Here is a 21,184-nt window from a genome sequence, read left to right as displayed (position 1 = left end):
TTGCCACTAATTGGTGAGAGTGACCATAAAGTCATGACTTGGGAGGTGGCTAAAGGAGTCGAATTTACAATTAAGACAGGGTACATGTGGAATTACCGGGCTGGTAAGTATGACAAGCTTAGGTGTGTGCTTGGCTCAATGCCATGGCATGTAAAACTGCAAGGGCTGGATGTTGATAGTGCATGGGAGGTGGTTAAGAACTGTTTGCAGGAGGCAATGGTTGAATGTATACCAAGAGTCCGAATAATAAATCAATTAGGGGTTAAATGGATGAATAACACTATTAAGCTTGAGCTGCAAAAAAAGAAACAATTGTGGAGGAATTTTAAGGAGAAGGGTGACCATCAGGCGCAGGAACAGTATAAAGCTCAGGCCAGGATGGTAACAAGGGTGGTAAGAAAAGCAAAAGCAGATTACGAAAGGAAATTGGCCACGCAGGCTAAAGAGAATCCCAAACAGTTTTTTCAATATGTTGCAAGTAAAAGGAAAAATGCTCATGGTAGAATGATCTTAAAAAATGCTGAGGGTAGGGAGGTAACTGAATCAGTCGATATTGTGGAATTACTGAGCGAGCACTTTGCAAGAGTATATCATCCAGGTGGAGACTTTGCAGGAATGGAAGAACCAACAGCTTATACTGGAATTGTGATGAATGAAGTAGAGGTAACTAGTCTATTACAGAACCTCAATGTCAATACATCTGTGGGATTGGATGGTATACCAGCTCGTGTCGTATGTGAAGCGGCCAAAGAATTGTCAGTGCCCTTGACCATTTTGTTTAATATGAGCCTCAGGACTGGGTCAGTCCCAAGGGGGTGGAAAGAGGGGAAAATAGTTCCACTGCACAAAGGTGGTTCCAAGGCTGCTGTTGAAAATTACCGGCCAATCAGCATAACAGGAATCATTATCAAGGTCTTAGAGAAAATAGTCAAGAGGAAAATACAAGATTGGATAGAAGAAAATGGGATACTGTATCGGGGACAGCATGGTTTTGTGAAGGGTAGGTCATGCCTCAGTAACTTGCTCACGTATTATAACACAGTGACGGCTGAACTGGATAAGGGTAATGGGTTTACAGTGATTCTACTGGACCTTGCCAAGGCCTTTGACAGGATATCACATGGAATTCTAATCAGTAAATTGCAGCATATGGGGATGGACATAGGGTTGGTGAGATGGATAGGAGGGTGGTTGACGGAGAGATATCAGAGAGTGGTTTACTCAGGAGTAGAGTCCACAAGACGGCCTGTGACTAGTGGTGTGCCACAAGGATCTGTTCTTGGACCACTGCTGTTTAATTTGTTCATAAATGATATAGGAAAGGATCTGAGAGGAACAGTTCATTTGTTTGCGGATGATGCGAAGTTGGGTAGGGCAATAGTGAATGCAGATGACGTCAAAATTTTGCAGGATGATTTGGATAGATTGGAGATCTGGGCTAAGGAGAATGGATGTCAGTTTAATGTGGCAAAATGTAAGGTTATGCATTTTGGGGTGAAAAGATTGGCGGCAGTTTACTGCATTGGTGGAACCGTGCTCCAGGAAATTGATGAGGCACGAGATTTAGGAGTGTTGGTAGATAAGGAATTGAAATTTAGGGGACACATTGCAAAAGTGGCCAAATCAGCTCATCAAATCACTTAGTTGCTGAAGAATACGTTGACAAGCAGAGACAAGCAGGTTATTGTTCCTCTGTATCGAGCCTTGATAAGACCCCATCTAGACTACTGTGCTCAGATTTGGTCACCTAGGTTTCTTCTTGATGGGGAGGAGGTGGAGAGGATCCAGAGGCGAGTGACCAAGATGATAGCAGGTCTGTGGAATGAACTATATGAGAACAGGTTGAGGATTTGTGGGTTGCAAAAATTGGTTGATAGGCGGAGGAGGGGAGATATGATTGAGACATTCAAATTACTGAAGGGTTTCTATAAAATTAATTCAGAAGATATTTTTGAGAACAGGGCTGGTTGTGGGAGGACTAGGGGACATCCATGGAAACTGGGCAAAAGTGTGGTTAGTAAAGGTGTTAGAGCTGGGTTCTTTACTTTTAGAGTAGTGAATGAGTGGAATGCGCTCCCTGAGTCTGTGGTGGATGCTGTGACAGTGAATGAGTTTAAGGCGAGGTATGATAGATACTGTATGAATGTCAAATAGTTGTGATGAATATGATTTGGGGCCTCCCTCGATGAGTCTAATGACTCCCTGGAGTTGCCCGTAATAATAGTAATAGTAATAGTAATTTACATTTTGGTGACTTCTATCTCATCACTTCCAGTCATATTTCCATAAATGCTGCAATCACTCATGTTGAAGTTTTCTGGAAAAATATCTATGTTAAAGGGATTAAATAAATAATTTAATAACTATTTAAACATTGATATGATGATGTTTTTGCCAGTTCAAGCTTGTATTATCTAAGCACCTAAAAGACTCTGCAAAGATAGAAAACTTAGAAAACAAGAACAATATATGCATGATTGAAGCTGCAACCAAGAGTTGCACGTTTTTTGAGATTAGCTTATGTAATTACCACTAAGAGGAAGATAAGGCAGTGCACCAAGTAGGTCAAGAGAAATCCCATAACTTTAATAAAAATAATAATAATAATAAAAAATCTAGTTTTAGAGATAATTTTTAGATAATGCAGGGGTGCTTAAGGGACAAAGCTATATAATAGAGAGGAGACCTCCACATAGCCTTTAAAGGAATTCGAAGAACTGATCAGGGCTTCTGACCCAATGTCCAATCCTCACCTTCTCGTGGTGCACCCTGTTAGGTATCTACCTGGATACTGAATGAACGAGATGGGCTAGCAATTTGGGATTTTGCTAACCAAATTAAATTGTATTCTTATTGGCTTAAACCAAAATAAAAAATGATGGTACAACATCACAGAATTTCATGCCGGCTAGGGCATCACCAGTTAAACAAGGCCCTCGTTGTTTTTGCCAGGCAACCAGGGCAAACCGCAAAAAGTCAGCTACTGGAACAAACCCAAAAACACACCCCAACTCAACATCACCAGAGTTCAAGATATCACTATCAACATAAGAAGCCTGAATGGCAAAGAAATGGAGCTAGCTGAGGAATTGGATAAGAACCAGATTGCCATAATAGGGGTGACTGAAATAAAAAAAAAGGCAAAAACTGGTGAGATCTTTCTGAGCAATAAATACAAAATGTTATATTCAGGCAATGACAATCAAGGAAAAGAAGAGACAAAGAATAAGAAAAGTCTCATTTACTAAGTTATTGCTGATAGTGATGTTTTTCCTCCCTGGGGTAAAACACCAGAGTGTATAGAGGATTTGAAATTGGAAGGGATCACCATTTAGTCTTGAGCAGGATAAAATTGAATTTCATATTGAAAAGAAGAATGTGTAAGAAAGTTTTAAAGCAAATAAAAGTTGAGCAGCTCTCAGATGTGAACTATAGATTAAAATACACAAACATTATTCAAGAAAAAATGAAAAAGTTTGAGAACAGGAACCAAACCTTGGCGATTCAGTGGCAAGCTCCGAAGACAACACTGACTGATTCAGCGAGAGAGGCATGGTGAAGTTCTCTGAAGGATAGACAAATCAGAACATGGTGGACACAGGAAGTTAAAGAGGCAATGAAAGAAAAGAAGAAAGCATATCAAAAGTTCCTGGTAAATAAGTCAGCTTGTGCTCTTAAGAGAATACAGACTTCTGTGGCTAATTGGTTCAAAAGACATATTTCGGTGATTACACCACATTTTTTATTATTCAGTTATACAACATACTGAAATAATAGTTCCCGACAAGTTTCGTAAATCGTAGGATTTACATCTTCAGGAATAAATAGTATAAGTTAAAGTTTAAACAAGAGAAATTAATAAATACAAATCATAACCATCTGGCTATTCATAAACTCAAATAACAGAATGCCGATATAAAACGTTATTGACGTTGAACAATACTAGACGATGTCACGTATTCTTGTTCTCGTTCATACAGCCCGAGCTCAGATTGAGGTAGATTTTTTATTAGAGCTGACCACACTTGATGGAGAATTAAACTTTGATTTTTATTGCATTGGGTTAGATTTTTCAGCATATTAGCAGCTTCTTTAAATTTTCTTATATAACTGTTGTTTTCTATGTATGACATCGTCGTTTTTTGCCTGAGTACATCGTGTCCAGTGGAAGTGGTATGGAAAGCAAGACCCGTTTTTTGTTCTCTTTTGTATTGTACGTCTTTTTGGTGTTCAGCCATGCGTATTTCTCCAGATCTTCCTGTCTGTCCTACGTAGCAAATCCTGCAAGAGCAATGGATTTTGTAGACTCCTGGTTTTTTATGAGGATGAGGAGGTGGTTTTGGTGGATGTAGGAATCTTGAGATTTTTTCCATAGGAAGGAAGGCTACTTTTACGTTGTGTTTGTTCATTAATTTGGCTAGCTTATCTGTAACATTTTTGATATAAGGAAGCGAGATTGCATTGTTAATTGGAGGCATTTTAAGGATTCTCTTGATGGCTTTTGTTTCATACCCATTCTGTTGGAGGATTTGTGTTAAGTATTTTAGTTCTTCATTAAACCTTTCTTGTGTGCTGGAAATATTGTATGCTCTGTCTCGAAGAGTTTTAATTAAGCTTATTTTCTGTGAAGGATGGTGGTGTGAGGCTGCATTTAGAAATCTTCCTGTGTTGGTCGGCTTCCTATATACTGAGAAGGAGAGTTTATTTTCTTCATTAACTTCTAACAGAATATCTAAAAAAGGAAGTTTTCTATATTCTTCTTGTTCTAAAGTGAATTTTATGGTGTGGTGCAAATTGTTGAGATGATCTTTAAAATTGATAAGTTCATCTGTTGTTCCATTCCATATGATGAAAATATTATTATTATTATTTTACACCTTCAGGGAGTTCAAAGACTCATCGAGGGAGGGCACCTACTCTACGACTGCCTCCACCAATGAACCGCAACTACACCAACGCCATCTACCGCCACCACCACCACTACTATTTTCACAATTACAAACATCCATGCCCACAGAGGGATTCGAACCCGCAGCCTTTTGGCTGGAGAGCGAATAACTTAACCACTTGGCCAGCCAGGTTGGCTATATGAAGAACATAAGGAAGGAATAATTTTGGACATACCTTTGTAGGATGTTCCTGGTTGTCTTCTTATTGAAATTTAAAACCTAGGTTTTAAATTTCACATACCTTGTGTCTTACCTGCAATTTTTCCATATCTCTCTATCTCTACATTTCTAACCCCCTTCCTTTCAGTCATACTTCAGTAATATCACATTATACTGGATGCTGCTCAATAGCTTCTTGTATTCACCTGTATTCAATATCGTCTACATAGCGTAGCCATATTTTTTGGTTTTTTATGGTAATTCTTTAGAGCATTGTTTTCAAATTTTTCGATAAATAGGTTTGCTAATACCGGTGATAATGATGAACCCATGGCCAGTCCTTCTTTTTGTTCCCAGATTCTGTATTGATAGGTGAAAAAAATATTGTTTATACAATGTTTAAAAAGATCTAAGATGTCCGGAGGGAAGAGGTCTTCTAGGAGATTCAAAATTTCTTGTCCCGGGACATTTGTAAACAAGCTGATAATGTCTAGACTTGCTAAGATGTCCGATGGACCAATATGTATATCTTTCACTTTTTCTATGAAATGTACTATTTTTTATGAAGAAAGATGTTTTTCCTATATGATGTGAGATCATGTTGGTGAAGTATTTCGCCAAGTTGGAAGTCGGTGAATCTCTTCCATCTACTATTGGTCTTAAAGGTATATATGTCTTGTGAATCTTTGGAACACCACAAGACAGGAAGATCTGGAGAAATATGCATGGCTGAACACCAAAAAGACGTACAATGCAAAAGAGAACAAAAAACGGGTCTTGCTTTCCATAACACTTCCACTGGACACAATGTACTCTGGCAAAAAACGACGATGTCATACATAGAAAACAACAGTTATATAAGAAAATTTAAAGAAGCTGCTAATATGCTGAAAAATCCAATCCAATGCAATAAAAATCAAAGTTTAATTCTCCATCAAGTGTGGTCAGCTTTAATAAAAAATCTACTTCAATCTGAGCTCGGGCTGTATGAACGAGAACAAGAATACGTGACATCGTCTAGTATTGTTCAACGTCAATAACGTTTTATATCGGCATTCTGTTATTTGAGTTTATGAATAGCCAGATGGTTATGATTTGTATTTATTAATTTCTCTTGTTTAAACTTTAAGTTATACTATTTACCCCAGAAGATGTAAATCCTACGATTTACGAAACTTGTCAGGAACTATTATTTCAGTATGTTGTATAAATGAATAATAAAAAAATGTGGTGTAATCACCGAAATATGTCTTTTTAAATGTAAGAAAGCTAAACACTGTGTAAAACTAGCTAAATAAAAATTCATGGGAGGACTTTGGTAAGAACATAGAAAATAAATATCAAGAAGGTTGAAAGATATTCTGGAAGTTGTTGAAGAAGCTCAGAAATGGAGAAAAGAGTGCTGTAAAAGGAATTAGAAATGATAAAGGTGACATGAAAACAGGAGAAAAAGATATCCTTGAAGCATGGAGTAATTATTTCGAAAAATTGCTAAATGGAACAAGCATTGATGACGACATAGTGGTAAAAAACACTAAACAGGCATGCAGTCAGGAATACATATCCATACTTGAAGTAGAAAAAGCCATTAAAAGCCTGAAAAGTGGAAAGGCAGCAGGAGTGGATGATATTCGACGAGAAATGCTCAAGTATGGAGGGATAAAAGTCTTACAGTGGCTGCACTGCATAGTTCAGAAAGCCTGGACAGAGGAACAAATTCCAGATGATTGGAGTAGATGTCTCATAGTACCCATATATAAAAAGGGAAATAAAACTGAATGTGAGAATAACAGAGGTGTTTCTCTACTGAGTGTTCCTGGTAAGATATATGCAAGTATACTTGAGAAAAGATTGAAAAGAATTGTGGAAGAAGAGCTTGGTGAAGAACAAGCTGGATTCAGGCCAAATAGAGGCTGTCAGGATCAGATTTTCACTTTACAACAGATAGTTGAGAAATCATGGGAATATAACAAAGATCTGTATTAAAGTTTTGTAGATCTGGAAAAGGCATAGGACAAGGTGCCAAGAGAGAAGCTACTCAATACGCTACAGTTATACGGTGTTAGTGAGGCATTATATCAAACCATACTTAGTCTTTATTTGGGTTGTAAGTCAGCAGTTAGAATTGAAGGAATTACAGGAAAGCGGTTTAGTTTAATGTTAAATCTGGTGTCAGGCAAGGATGTATATTATCTCCTCTGTTATTCATTATCTATATGGATAATGAATAACATTATCATTATGAAGGAAAGTGGTATTAAACCTGATATTAAAATTGGAGAAGTTAATCAGCTATTTGCTTTATGTGGATGATGTACTTATAAATAAATCCACTACAAGTCTGTGAGATTCCCTGACTAAAGTGAATAACTGTTGTAATAGATATGGTATGAAGGTCAGCATTAAAAAGACAAAAAAAAAAGAGGAAAATAGACAGAAACGTTAAAAATATCAACTATTGTGAATGGAGAACTTATAGAACAATTAGAACATTTCAGCTACTTAGGCACGATTTTTAGTGAACATGGCAAATTAAATATTGAAATAGACAACAAAATCAACAAAGCTGGTATGGTAGGAAGTAAACTGAATAAATTTATATGGAATATGAGAGAAATTAGCCGAAACATTAAATTAGCTGTATACAAGGCAGCATTTAAGCCAATTTTAACTTATGGATCCGAGAGCTGAGTCAGAAGTAAAACACTCGACCAAAGAGTAGAGACCACAGATATGAGAGTCCTGAGAAAGATTATGGGCATGAACAGATGGCATCGATGGCAATATCATATTAAAAATGAGGATATTACTAAAGAACTTGACATTGTCAGCATTCAGGAATGTGCTAGCAGAGCTAATCTCAAGTGGTATGGTCACTTAAACAGAATGGGAGAGAAAAGATTAGCAAAACAAGTGTTCTCTGCTAGGTTGGTAGGAAAAAGACCCAGAGGAAGACCAAGATATAGGTGGATTGATATAGTACAAAGTGTCTTAGAACAGCAATTTTCAACCGGCATGCAGCGAGAGGTCTTCAGGTGTGCCGCGAGATTTGTGAAAACAAATTAATTGAAAGAAATAATGTCGTAATTTGCACATTTATTCCCTTGAAGCTTCCAAAAAGGATAAGTAATTACTATTATTAATATCTTCTGTATGTAAATCAATCAAAATTATGGCTATTTTTTGCCAGATCATCAAAAAATTTAAAGAATATATTTTTAGTGTGCTGCAGAATTTTAATAATTAGTCTATGTGTGCCATATTATGAAAAAGGTTGAAAATCACTGCCTTTAGAAAATAGAAATATAAGATCTGATAATGTTGGTGTCTTGACAGGTAACAGACTGATATGGAGGAAAATTGTAGATAGGAAGCAAGTAATGATGTAATTTTTCATGTAGTACTACCATATCCTGTACACCACTTGAGGATATATATCAGGAATTTGATGATAATAATGCAAGTTGGCCTACTTTAGATATAGCTAAACCTAGAGTCCATCAACTGAAGATCAGCTGTAGTTCCATTGTGGGTGACATTAACTGACTTGTCAATAAAATTTTTCTCTTTTTCAAGCCTTATATAAGTGGCTTGAAAAAGTTCCATTTTTAGTCTCTAGAAAAGGTTTAGAGAAAAACCTTTCATGGATGGGGAACTACATAACAAAAATAAATAAATAAAAAATCAGGCATCAGCAAACATATTGGTAAGACTATCTTATATTAAAAATTTCTGCACAATTTAAAGAAGTAATAATCAGGGCTTTCACTGGAGGGAGGAACAACTGGATAATTAGCTTTGATGTTTTTAATTCAAACGAACTAGATGACACACTGGAATTCCTTTTCAAGATCATTTTCTCAGACATTTTTCAGTTATTAAAGCATTACCCGAAACTGAGGTACTGTATCATAGCTGGGTTAACTAGTTCTTTAAAAAATTGAAAATGTAACAATGGGCTTCTCACTTTTACCCATATTCCTAACTATACATGGAAAAAGTGTGGCAAAGAATTTGACTGCCTCAAACTCACAATCAGGATTAGGTATGCAAATGATGTCCTTGCAATCTGGTTTCTGTGACCAACAGACTCTTTCACAGACTGTCGACAAATTTTTTTTTTTAATAACCACTCTTAAATTAATTTTAGCCTTGAAAATTGAAATGAGAAGGGCATCAGCTTTCTGGAATATTCTCATTATAAGGCAGTTAGTGGTTCCCTCTTGTATTTGCCGTACTACCAAAATGCCTATATGCCACCACTATGCCTACAGCTACTAAGAATTTTCAAAAGTTTGGCCTCTGAGGTAGAGTGAATTTCATTCCCAGAACCAGCACTGCATTTAGAACAGTTATTGTTGACATCATATGAACAAAACAGATACAACAAAAACATGCAACCTCTTAAAAATAATAAACTTTCTCCTATCCTTCAAACTCAGATTACATATACACCATATCCCTACTATCTCTATTTTATATCAAAAGTCCAATAGACAGATGGAGAACTCTTCTAAAATGACATAAGAATTAAACAACCTACAAACCTCTAAACAAAATTTTAATTCTCCTGAGGCAGATTAAAAACACTAATAGCCCCCCCCCACCCTCTCTCTCTCTCGTATGGGTGTTTATAGTATCTCCTTTTTTTTTTCATTCCATTGTGGTAACCATCATTTTTAGACAAACAAAACAGACTTACCATGGTCAGGTAGCAAAAATAAAAATAAAATAAAATAAAATAAAAAACTAAATAATAAAACCAATATACATAACCCAAAAGCAGATTACCACAACATGCACTGAACAAAGATCACTTCATCAGATGGGAAAAGAAGCCAAGTTACTGCATAAGCCTCACTTCAAATCACAAAAACTATTCTTGGAAGCAATTAAGTTCTACTTAATCTTGATAAAAGCAAAAGCAATGGTGCAATGTTAAAAAAAAAAAAAAATGACATACTGCCTTATCCCTTCATTTCAGATCATTTTATTTTGTCTTTGCTGAGTGTATACCTTTCAAGTGCTTAGAAAATACTAGCTTTCACTAGCAAAATGTTGGTATATCAATATTTAATTTTATTATTTCATTCCTGTTCCAAGTAGCTATTTTTCCAGAAAACTTGATCAAAGGAGAGGAACTAACTAGTGGAGAACAGCCACCATATCAAGTGCACAAAGGTATGATTCATATGTTCTGTGATTACTCGACCATAAAGCCTGGTTGTAAAGCTATATCTGTGATTACTTTGGGTATATTTTAATGTAAACCATATGTCTGAATGAGAATTTTAAATGGTTGAAAGGTCATGACAAAAATCATTGCATCATATTAATAATATACATTCAATGTATTTCTTAACAACAGGAATGCTAACCTGTAACTGTAAGAATGGCAAGTTGAAGAATTTATGTAGAAATTTGAGACCAAATCCATTTCTCATTGAGGCTTCAGCATATCTGATCTGTGCACTTCCTGGCGGCCTAAATTTTTTTAAAAAAACAGCATTTACTTAATATCTCTCTCCCCATTCAAAAAGTGTTAAAGTCACACATTTGAAGGATCAATATCTTCAACAAACTCAAAGGCTATACTAAGGCAAATTACTCAGAAGTCATAATCAAATTCCAATGCTGCATAATGTTAATGTAAAAGAAATTCACTATATCAAACTATCCATTATAGTAAACAATTCTTATAGTCTCTATGAGTTTGCTATAATGTACATAATATGAAGTGCATGAATAACTCAGGTTGCATTTCTTTGACAGGCAATTTTTATTGAAAGCAGTATTTAATTTGAAGCAAGAATTAAATATAAAATGAGAAATAAATTAAAGATGCCAAGAAATTGTATTCTTAGTTTAATCCTTATCCAAGTGTAAGAAAATAAAGTTTGCATCTGAAGTAACTTCAGGACTGGGTTAGTATATAGAAGCTAATGTATATAGAAGTATTAGTATATAGAAGTTAATGACTTCACATCACCTCCCTTCCCATAATGCAAAGCACATATCCTTACAGACATGTATAATGCTATGCATTATGGGAAGGGCCACAATCCAGACTGGTTTCAACCTTTACTCAGGTGATAACATACAGGGGTGCTCATCATAGGTCTAGAGTAGTTAGTATAGGGGTGCAGGAGTGCCTGATAGTATTATGAGAAAGAAAAGCCAGATAGATAGTATGAGAGATAGAGGAAAAAACCACAGCTCTTTTATATCATCATATAGCCAAAGGCTATCAGTTTTCGTTTTTCACCAATCTCATATAGATGAACAACCAAATGACCAATTGAAACTAAAGTGCAAAGATGACTGATATCCATGTGGTTAGCCTTATCCGAGTTAAGTGCCTTGAGTTGGCCTCCTTTGTCTGGAATCACTCTCCAGTCATCCCTGCAATTGACTATAAGACCACATTGCATTAAGAGGATGGAACTATATATAAAAAAAGCTCTCATAGCAAGGACAGAATTTTATCTCCCCTGGTGAATATTGCATAATATGGGTGGTCTAGACCATCTAGTCAAAAATTTGATATCTCCTAGAATGATTCTTTCTAAATACTAAAATTGTCTGACTGAACAATAAAATTTCCATGCTATAACATTATAAAGCATTTGGATGTCATATTGCTATTTTCTAATCATCCATGTTTCTTTTTAACCTTCCATAAATGACATTTTAATTCATTAATTATAAAAATCAAAATTCTCTTCCCATTGCTGACAGGTGGTGAGCACTGCAAAAAAAAAAAAAAAAAAAAAAAAAGCTTGTTCTGTTGTAGTGGAATGCATTACATAATCTGTTCCAAATACACAGAGCAAGAGGGTAGAATGCATGTTCTACTGTTCCCAATTGGTAAACAGATGTCACAGATAGGATCTCTGATGTTAAAGTACCCCAATTTGAGGTATTGACTGGAAGACAGCCACATGCAATTCCCCAAGAAAGATCCCTCCTGTTAGAGTATCCTTGGAACTTCAATAAGTTATGAAACAAAGTGTTGTTGTCAGTACTCAACTGTGGAAGTTTGTGATGAAAGAGATTAAAGATTTTTTTATAACAAAATTTACTTTTTTTAATGAAAATAATGTCCATGTTAGAGTGTTGTAACAGTCTTAGAGTTAAGCACAGAGTGTTGTAGTATTCAGGAACAATCTCAGCTTTTGAACCTTTATAATCATTTACTCCAAACAGGGGAAGATGAAAACCCAGGTAGTACAGGAGAAGGTCTGCAATATTATATGGATTTTTGAAGCAGTATTTCTTAAATAGCAGAATTTTAAGATTGGAAGCCCAAAGTTGAAGAAATTCCTTTTTAACTTCTTGGTATCAGCTGGACCAAAAAAATTACACAGGCTTACTATATAATTGCTTTTCTTCTGCTTCTGTGATGTCTGTAATATTTATTATGTGCAACCCAGCAGGAAAGATTATGGTTTTGGGTACTATGGCTTTGGAGGAGGAAAGCAGTCCTATTTTCAAGTCTTCTAAGGTTTCAAAGCTCTTGTATATAAGTTTTTGAACGTAATATTGGATAAATAAAGAAGGGAATTCCAAGTATAATAATGAGGAATTCTCTCTTAGAGGTTAGTCCAAAAGGAATGCCTCCAAGATCCCACTTTCCAAAAACTTTTAATTTTGTCTTGTCTGAATTAGTAGTTAATCCATTGGTACATTTAATCCATTGATCTTGCTGAATTTTTCCAAAATACCAAAAAAAGATATATTATATATGGAATCATTATCTTTCAATGGGCCACTACATCATTGGCATATGCCAATACCTTATTTTCCTTCATAGTTGAAGAAACTCCTCATATAGCAGGTGTATTATCGACTTCCTGTAAGAAAGGTTTAAGAACCAATGCAAAGAGTAGTGGACTAAGAGTGGACTTGCTTGACTCCTTTTCAAATTTTGACTGGGTCTGACAGGAACCCATTAACTAAGAGGCAGGTAGTTGAATTGGCATAGGTTCCTTTGATAATGGAGAGCAGTTTTTACCTACACCAATTTGCTGAAGGATGTGGAAACACATTCTCCAGTAAACTGGCTCCTTTATGTGGAAGAGAAAGGGATGCCAGACATTATCAAATGTTCGAATAAGGTCTACTGATAGCACTGCCATTGACTGCTTTTTTGTATTAACTAAGCAGATTAGATCACGTAGCAGAAACAGATTAAATTCTAATGCTCAGCCTGGAACTCCATACACCTATGTGCTTTTAATTATATAACTCATTCCCACTTTGAGCCTGTTATTGATAATGCAGAAAAATATCTTGTAGTCAGTATTAGACTAGAGAAAAGGTCTCTAGCCATTTCTCTGTCTAATAGATTTGGATAAAATCTCTAATGTCTCTAGATTTGGAATGAGGAGAGTATGGCTTACTACAAATTAACTTGGTATATGTCCGATGAGAGAATAGAATTAAATAGTATAACTAGAATGGGAAGGATAAAATCCTAGGCCTCACAGTAAATTTCTATCCCTGGATCATCAGGTCCTGGGGATTTTCTTGTCTAGCATTCTTTATAGGCTGTGGTAACTTCAGATGCTGTAATGGGTCTGTCAAGCCCATCTTGGATATGAACAGGAAAGCCATTAATGTTTCAAGAGTTATAATTTCCAACAGTACTATTGTCTTCAAACAGATTTTTGTAATATTTCTGCAAGAAGTCAAGGATGCGTTGAGTGGTGGACATGTCTTCACCATCAAGAAAAATTTGAGTGATAGTCCTTTGCAAAATTTAGTGAATTGCCTATTGAAGAATGCAACTGAAGGGCAATCTGCTAAATGCTGTTGTATTCTTATTTTAAAATTTCTTTCTTCTACTTTTTTCTGCCTTTCCACTTTCTCTCTTTGTTAATGTTTATAATGATATTGCTACATTCTATGCCATTGTGTTGGTTTGTTACGAACCAGCTTCTCTCTTCATACAGGTATTTCAACTTTTTTCTTTTGAGGAAAGCCTGTTCCTTTCTCCATTCCATCATATTCTGTTTTACTGCTTGTTTGAATTTTAACCACATATCCAATTCCTGGTAACATTATTCCAATTTGAACAGATGATCTGGAATTTGGTTGAAAAGGTCAACAGAAAATTTAGTGTAAGTCTCCACAGTCAAGAACTGATCCCTACTTGTTCTATGAAATGGAACTTAAGCAGAACTGGATTATGATCTCACATGCTGATGTCAAGATGTTTTACCTGAATTATCCTATTTATAAGAAGAAGATATATAAATTCGATCAAGACGGGTAACAATATCTTGATTCATGTACTAAGCCTGGAGAACAGGATTGCAAATCCTCCATATGTCTACTAGTTGAGCATTATCAAGACATGTTTTTAACCATGCATATCCCATTTTTCCACTCCTAGAGTATCCTCCTATTTTGTGTAATGTGGGGTTTTCAATACAATTCCAGTCTCCAGCTGCTGTGATGTGGTCGCCACCGTATAAACATGGCTTCAATTCCTGGAAGAATTTATTAGCATGAGATAGTTCTTTATAGTCCATAGACTCTTCTAAGCCTGAAGAGTTTTCATTTGAGGATTGCAACCTTCTCCATCTTTACATTTTTAAGTACTTCTTATTAATTACTTTATTAATTAAAATAAGTAATTAAAAATTAATTTAAATTAATTTTTATTTACTAATAAATAAAAGAAATAAAATTAATAAAAGAAGTAATTAAAAATTACTTAAAATTTATAAAAACATTTATAATTTAATAAAATGTAAAATTTATATAAAAAATTAATAAAAGAAGTAATTAAAAATTAATTAAAAGAAGTAATTTTTAATTACTTTTTATTAATTCATCTTTCCTTTTTAATGATCTTGTCTACATATTAAGGTCTTTCAGTTGTCTTGCTTGGTTTTCAGTTTCTTCTCCAGTTTCTCCTTGAAGAACAGTCTCATGTTTTTGAATTTCATCTTGTATCTGTTCAGTTGTTATACAAGTTCATCACTGGTAATTTCAACTGATGTCAATCCATTCATATTGACTAGGAAAGTGGCTCCTGCAGTTCTGGAATTTTGACAAAATCAGCTAATTTCTAGCTGATTTGGTTATGCACTTTGTGATTTTACCAAGTATAGTTTGTTTAAAAGCACCATCTTTGCTATACTGAACTAGAAGATCAGAGAGCTCTTCTTTATGCCTCTCTGATATATATATATATACAGGGTGTTCGGGATAAATTTGACAGTTTCGTAAGGAAAAAGAAAATCTTCTTTGTATCTATTACATTTAATGAATTGACAAAAAAACATTACAGGCAGAGTTAATTACAATACTATGAACAAGATTTACTCAAAATAACCACCATTAGCATCGATCACAGCTTCAATTCTGCTTCGGAACCTCGAACAAGCTGATGCTACAGTCTCCCTGGGAAGGGCCGCAAAAACTGTTTTAATTTTATCCATTAACTGGGCTTTTGTATTACTGGAAGTGCGATTGGTGTCTTTTTCAACTGCGCCCCATACAAAATAATCCATGGGGTTAAGGTCTGGGGAGTTTGGAGGCCAAACATTTGGACTGGTGAAGTCGTAGAAATTTTCAGACAACCATTTTTGACTTTTCCCAGAGGTGTGGCAAGGGGCCGAATCCTGCTGCCATACATACGGCCTACCATTGGCTACCCTTGTTATCCAGGGCTTGACTACAGTTAGCAACTCCACGAACAAAGCCCGAATTCCAATGCCAGGGTTCTTCAACACCTGTTCCTGCAGATTTGCGAGGAATTCTGCTGTACGAACGCAATCAGATCGTCTGCTAGGGATCTTTCTTCTTGCTACATCCTCGTAGTCACCATTGCAAGTCTCTAGTTCATGCCTGATTGTTTTTACTGTATTCAGGGAGCATTGGGCAGCAGTCGTAATATCCTTATTTTGATGGCGGGCACGAATCATCATGATACAAGTTATTCTCTTCCATGATTCAGGTGGGTTCCAGCTATCCATCCTTTCTGACATCTTGTATATGAATGAAGAAGGGTCCAAACTTTTAAATGAAGAGAAGTGTGTGTTAATACATGTAACTTACGGAAAAATATAATTAATTATAAATATGTCAAATTCATCCCGAACACCCTGTATATATATATATAGTGTTCTAACTGGCTCTACTGGTACTCGCACTCTTTCAGCAAAAGTTCTGAAATGACATGCTAATTCAGCGTTCAGGACTTTTGTGTTTCTGACAGAGTTTGAGACACTGATTAGCAATATGTCCAAACCCCATGCAGTTGAAACACTTAGATATGGGACAGTTACCACCCAGATGATCATATGAACCACAATGCAGGCACTGCCTTTGTACTGCAGGATAGTTTACCATAACTCGGGTTGTACCAATGTTGACAAAATTTGGTACAGGCATCCTCATATCCATTGTAAACGTGACATCACCAGTAAACCAGTTTAGATCTTCACCTGATAAACCCTTTTGTATGTTACTAATCTTTCCCTGTTTCAAGAATGTCTGTATAAGAATTTCATCGCTGTTCTCTATATATGCCATTGGAAATCTTTCAATTTTTGCTGTTTTTACCTGGCTACCGACCATTACAGGAATAACTGTGCTGCCTTCGAAAGTAGAACCCTATAATAGTTGGTCCCCTGTTTCCACATCTTTAACTGCAATTAAATATTTTGCTTCACCATATGGGGTGAAAGAATAAAAGCTTATTAGCACCAACTATCTCTTTTAAAATCTTAGTCACCCGTTTCATTTCTTCACATCCTGGAATTTCAATTCCTTGAGTTTGTAACTGTGGAGGAATTGGTACCATTATCTCAGGTGGGGAAAAAAACTAACCTCTGTATTTGATTGTGAGAGAGAGAGAGAGAAAAAAACTTTCAAGTCATAAGACTGAGAATTAAAACCATTTTAGAAATTATGGACTTTATAACCGTGTTATAAAAAACTCTTAATATCCCGACATTTCGATCTTCATATCAAGATCATCATCTGGAGCATGATCTTGATATGAAAATGGAAAAAACATCAGGATATTAAAAGTTTTTTATAACACGGTTGTAAAGTCCATAATTTCTAAAATGAATGCTGATCGCCATGTAACACTAAAAGAAAGGAATGAGAATTAAATAATCCTGTGATATAGAAATAATTCTACACCACCAGCAAATGCTCTATTGAGCTACTATAAAATGGCAGCTGTGATACCACCAAAAGTAATCCTGTAATGGAGATATTAACTGTATTACCAGTAATCTTAATATTTACTTTAAAAAAAAACAATACTAGTGGGGATGAAACCACCACTAGCACCAGTAAAATAAAATCCAAGTGAAAAACAAACAGAAGAAAACCAAAGTAGTTATGTTGCTGAAATCTGAGATGTCATCAGTGAGAGCCAGACCCAGAAGTGATACAGAGGTTGAAGTAACGCAGAAGTCATATTTCCATATACGAGTAGCCAAAAGATATCACACCTTATTACTGAAATACTCTGGATTAGAGACAAATGTCGGAAGGTTTTCCACTTGGTTATACTATAAATTAAAGATGCAAAGAAATTATATTCTTGGTTTGCAAGTTATCAATTACTACCCATAGTGGATGACCCACCACACTGAACATGACAGTAGTGTGCTACAAATGATAATATGCAAAAACCATCATTCGTCAGCTACACTGAATGAGAAGTTCTGGGCATCGACTGGAACACAAATCTGCATAAAAGTATTCAGAACTAAGGCTAAAAACAAGGGTTTCCATGGTAGAACCACAATATGCTACCCCCACATTATCCAAACCAGTATGCAGTATCATCTTCACTGGTGCAAAGAATGCATACAGTAGAAAATGTACGAGGGTTGTTCAATAAGTCCATGCAAAAATGAAGAAAACAATTTTTTTGGGACAAACATTTTTTATTTTTCAACATAGTCTCCTTTGAGGTCTATACACTTAGTCCAACGATGTTCGAGTTTTTTTGATCTGGTCCATATAGTATGATTTGTCTAACTCTTCAAAATAGGCAGTTGTTTCGGCAATCACCTCATTCGTTTGATGAAAATCTCTTTCCTGTCAGCCATTTTTTCATGTTTGGAAACAGATAGTAGTTCGAAGGATCCAAATCTGGAAAGTAGGGGGAATGCAAAAGAACTTGGTAGCATAAATCTAACAATTTTGAAGTCACAATTGCAAAAGAGTGAGCAGGTGCATTGTTGTGGTGAAAAATAATCTTTTTCGCCAAGTGCAGTTGTTTTTCCTTTATTTCATTATTTAAACCAGGCGTGGCCAACTACATTCTATACGAGGGCCAATATATGATGAGTGGTAGTGTCATGGGCCGCACACTTTTAGACAGAACTTAAATAAAAATAAACTCTGCATTTTTTTCAAGGCAATAGTTATATGTATTGAATTACTATATTTGTTAAATCATTTTACTACTGGGAGAACAATATAAAATACTTGATTTAAATATAAGTTGTTAAATTAAATTTAATTACATATTTCTGATTTTTTTTTATATGTAACACAACTTAATGAGAACACTGTGGGCGTTCATGTGCGGCAACAAGTTCATCAAAGTCGATTTTCAACGATGATGACGATATTCATAACAAATCCTGAAGGTGGTCATATCATTTATAAATAGAAATTCATTTTCCCATTTCTCCTGAAATGACCTGTTTTCTTCACAGATCTTACGTTTCTTACCCATAGTACACAACGGCTGAAGTAACTGACCAGGGGACACAAACTGCAACAGTAAAACTGTTAACTGTGAAATTGAGTCTCTGAAACTGATCACTGTAACCAGAGCAGAGCAAGTGACTTTCAAAGATGCGTTTCTGGAGTGCATAAAAATCTACCCACTCCCTATACTACAACTCGCATAGAGAAGCAGTAGATTTTATAAATTGAGTAATCTTTTTAAAGCAATTTTTATTCAGTGTTGATAATATAAATTGTTTCCATCATCAGAAATAATGAATATAATTAGTATATCAATCAGAAAATCTCCGGTCAAAACTAATAGCTAAATTGATAATACATAAATTAATACAGTTTTTATCCTGCTGCGGGCTGCATGCGCCACGCAAGGCTGCTGTTGGCCACCTATGATTTAAACGATCCAGCAAAGACGCATAATACACTCCAGTAATTGTTTTGCCCTTTTCCAAGAAGTCTATGAAGATTATGCCACGAGCATCCCAGAAGATGGTGGCCATAACCTTTCCTGCTGAAGGGATGGTTTTTGCTTTCTTTGGTGCAGATTCCTGCTTGCAACCTTGTTTTGATTGTTCCTTGGTTTCAGGCTGGTAGTGATGAATCCATGTTTCGTCCACTGTTACGAAATGATGCAAAAATTTCTCTGGATTCCGTTGAAACAGCTTCAAGCTGTCCTTGCAACAGTTCACACGTTGCCGCTTTTCATCCAGTGTGACCAAATGCGGCAGCCATCTTGCAAACAATTTTCTCACAGGTAAATGTTCATGTAAAATATTATGTACGCAGCCATTTGAGATGCCCACAGCCTTTGCAATTTCACACACCTTCACTCTTCTATCACCGTATCATGAATTTTTTCAATAATTTTTGAGTAGTGACCTCAACAGGGGGTCCAGAACGTTCAGCATCACTTGTGCTCATATAGCCACTTCAAAAGTTACTAAACCACTTATAAACATTATGGTGAGTCTGCACCTTCGATTAGAAGGTGCAGACTCATCATAATGTTTATCAAGCTTAGCTTTGGTTTCTTGAGCCATTTTGCCTTTCAAAAAGTAATGTTTAATCACTACACGAAATTCTTTCTCATCCATTTTTCACAAATCACGGTACTTGATCGATTCAAATGAACACCAAACACAGAGTAATAGATCTATCTGACTGAAACTTAGTATGTGATCTTCCGACAGTTGCAAGCAACTAAAAATAACCTCAATATATACTGATGCCACCATCTCTTTGACTTTGCACGGACTTATCAAACAGCCCTCATAAGCTTGAAAAGCTGTGTTATAGAGTGATGAATCATGCAACACCTTCTGTGCAGACAGAAAGGTGTGGCAGATGTTTTGTGAACATCTCTCAACAGAGTTAGTAACCCCAACTATAAAATTTGGGGATGGCAGTGTGATGGTATGGTCCTGATTTTCCTGGTATAGCCTAGGACCTCTGTTTGTGGTGCCACAAACACAACTCTGAGAGGTATCAGAACATTCTGGACAAAGCAACGCTTCTTACTTTGCGGTGTTTCTGTGGAAATGTCCATCGTATAGTTCGTGACAATGCACCATGTCATAAGGCTGCTGCTGCTGCTGCAACTGCATGGTTTGTGGACATGTAACATGACTATAATTAGCTGGCCTCTACAGATCTCTGCTCTTAACCCTATTAAACATCTGTGGGAACTGGAGCTGAAAGGGACTTCTGCCTTACAAAACTCCAGGACCTCAATGCATGTCTACAGGAAGAATGGTCCAAGATTCCCATTGATTGCTATCATACACTTCTGCAGAAAGTATGTCTGCTAAGTATGAAAGTATGCCCATAAGACTGCTGCAGTCAATCTCACAATCATTCTGCAACAAAAGAAGGTCCTACATCTTGTAAAGGTCAGTGCCATAGCTGATTGTTCCTCACACCATGGTTTCCACTGAATCTTTTCAAGCAGCGTGTGTGGGTGCATGTGTGTGTGTGTTCAGTTATAAAATAAGCATTGATCTTTAATAACCTCTATTATTATTATTATTAAGAGAGGTGCAGTTAGCTGAGTGGCTATGCACTTTGCAATCATATGCCTGGGAAAGGAGTGTCCTAAGTTTGATTGCCATCGCTGACGTGAGGAGCTTAGGATCCTTCTCAGACTTAACCAGTCTTGGGTGTGGACTGCAGGGTTTTTCTCATCAGTTTATCTAGGGTTTTAAATCTCACAAGCAGGCAAACTGGCCTAGAGAATTCAATGCTTCTACAGACATAGGATCCAGGAGGGATAAGGCCAACCACCTTATCCTCATATAACAGTTGCAGTTATAAGGAATAGAAACCATCAACACCGTAAAGGTAAA

At 36.1% G+C, this 21,184-nt stretch overlaps 1 protein-coding gene across 3 annotated transcripts in view; it reads right to left on the bottom strand.

Moving 5' to 3' along the window:
• Positions 1-21,184, bottom strand: part of LOC150103873 (rab-like protein 6) — a 330,329-nt gene that overhangs the window by 197,802 nt on the left and 111,343 nt on the right. For all 3 annotated transcript variants that reach the window (XM_090396585.1, XM_090396584.1, XM_090396583.1), the window contains exon 7: positions 10,487-10,592. In XM_090396585.1, coding sequence (XP_090252711.1) covers positions 10,487-10,592 — 106 coding nt within the window. The remainder of the gene's footprint in view (positions 1-10,486; positions 10,593-21,184) is intronic.

This window comes from Typopeltis vanoorti, chromosome 8, assembly GCF_054136105.1.
Source record: "Typopeltis vanoorti isolate ZY-2024b chromosome 8, IOZ_Tvanoo_1.0, whole genome shotgun sequence".
Lineage (NCBI taxonomy): Eukaryota > Metazoa > Arthropoda > Arachnida > Uropygi > Thelyphonidae > Typopeltis > Typopeltis vanoorti.
This window is presented reverse-complemented; position numbering and strand designations above follow the sequence as displayed.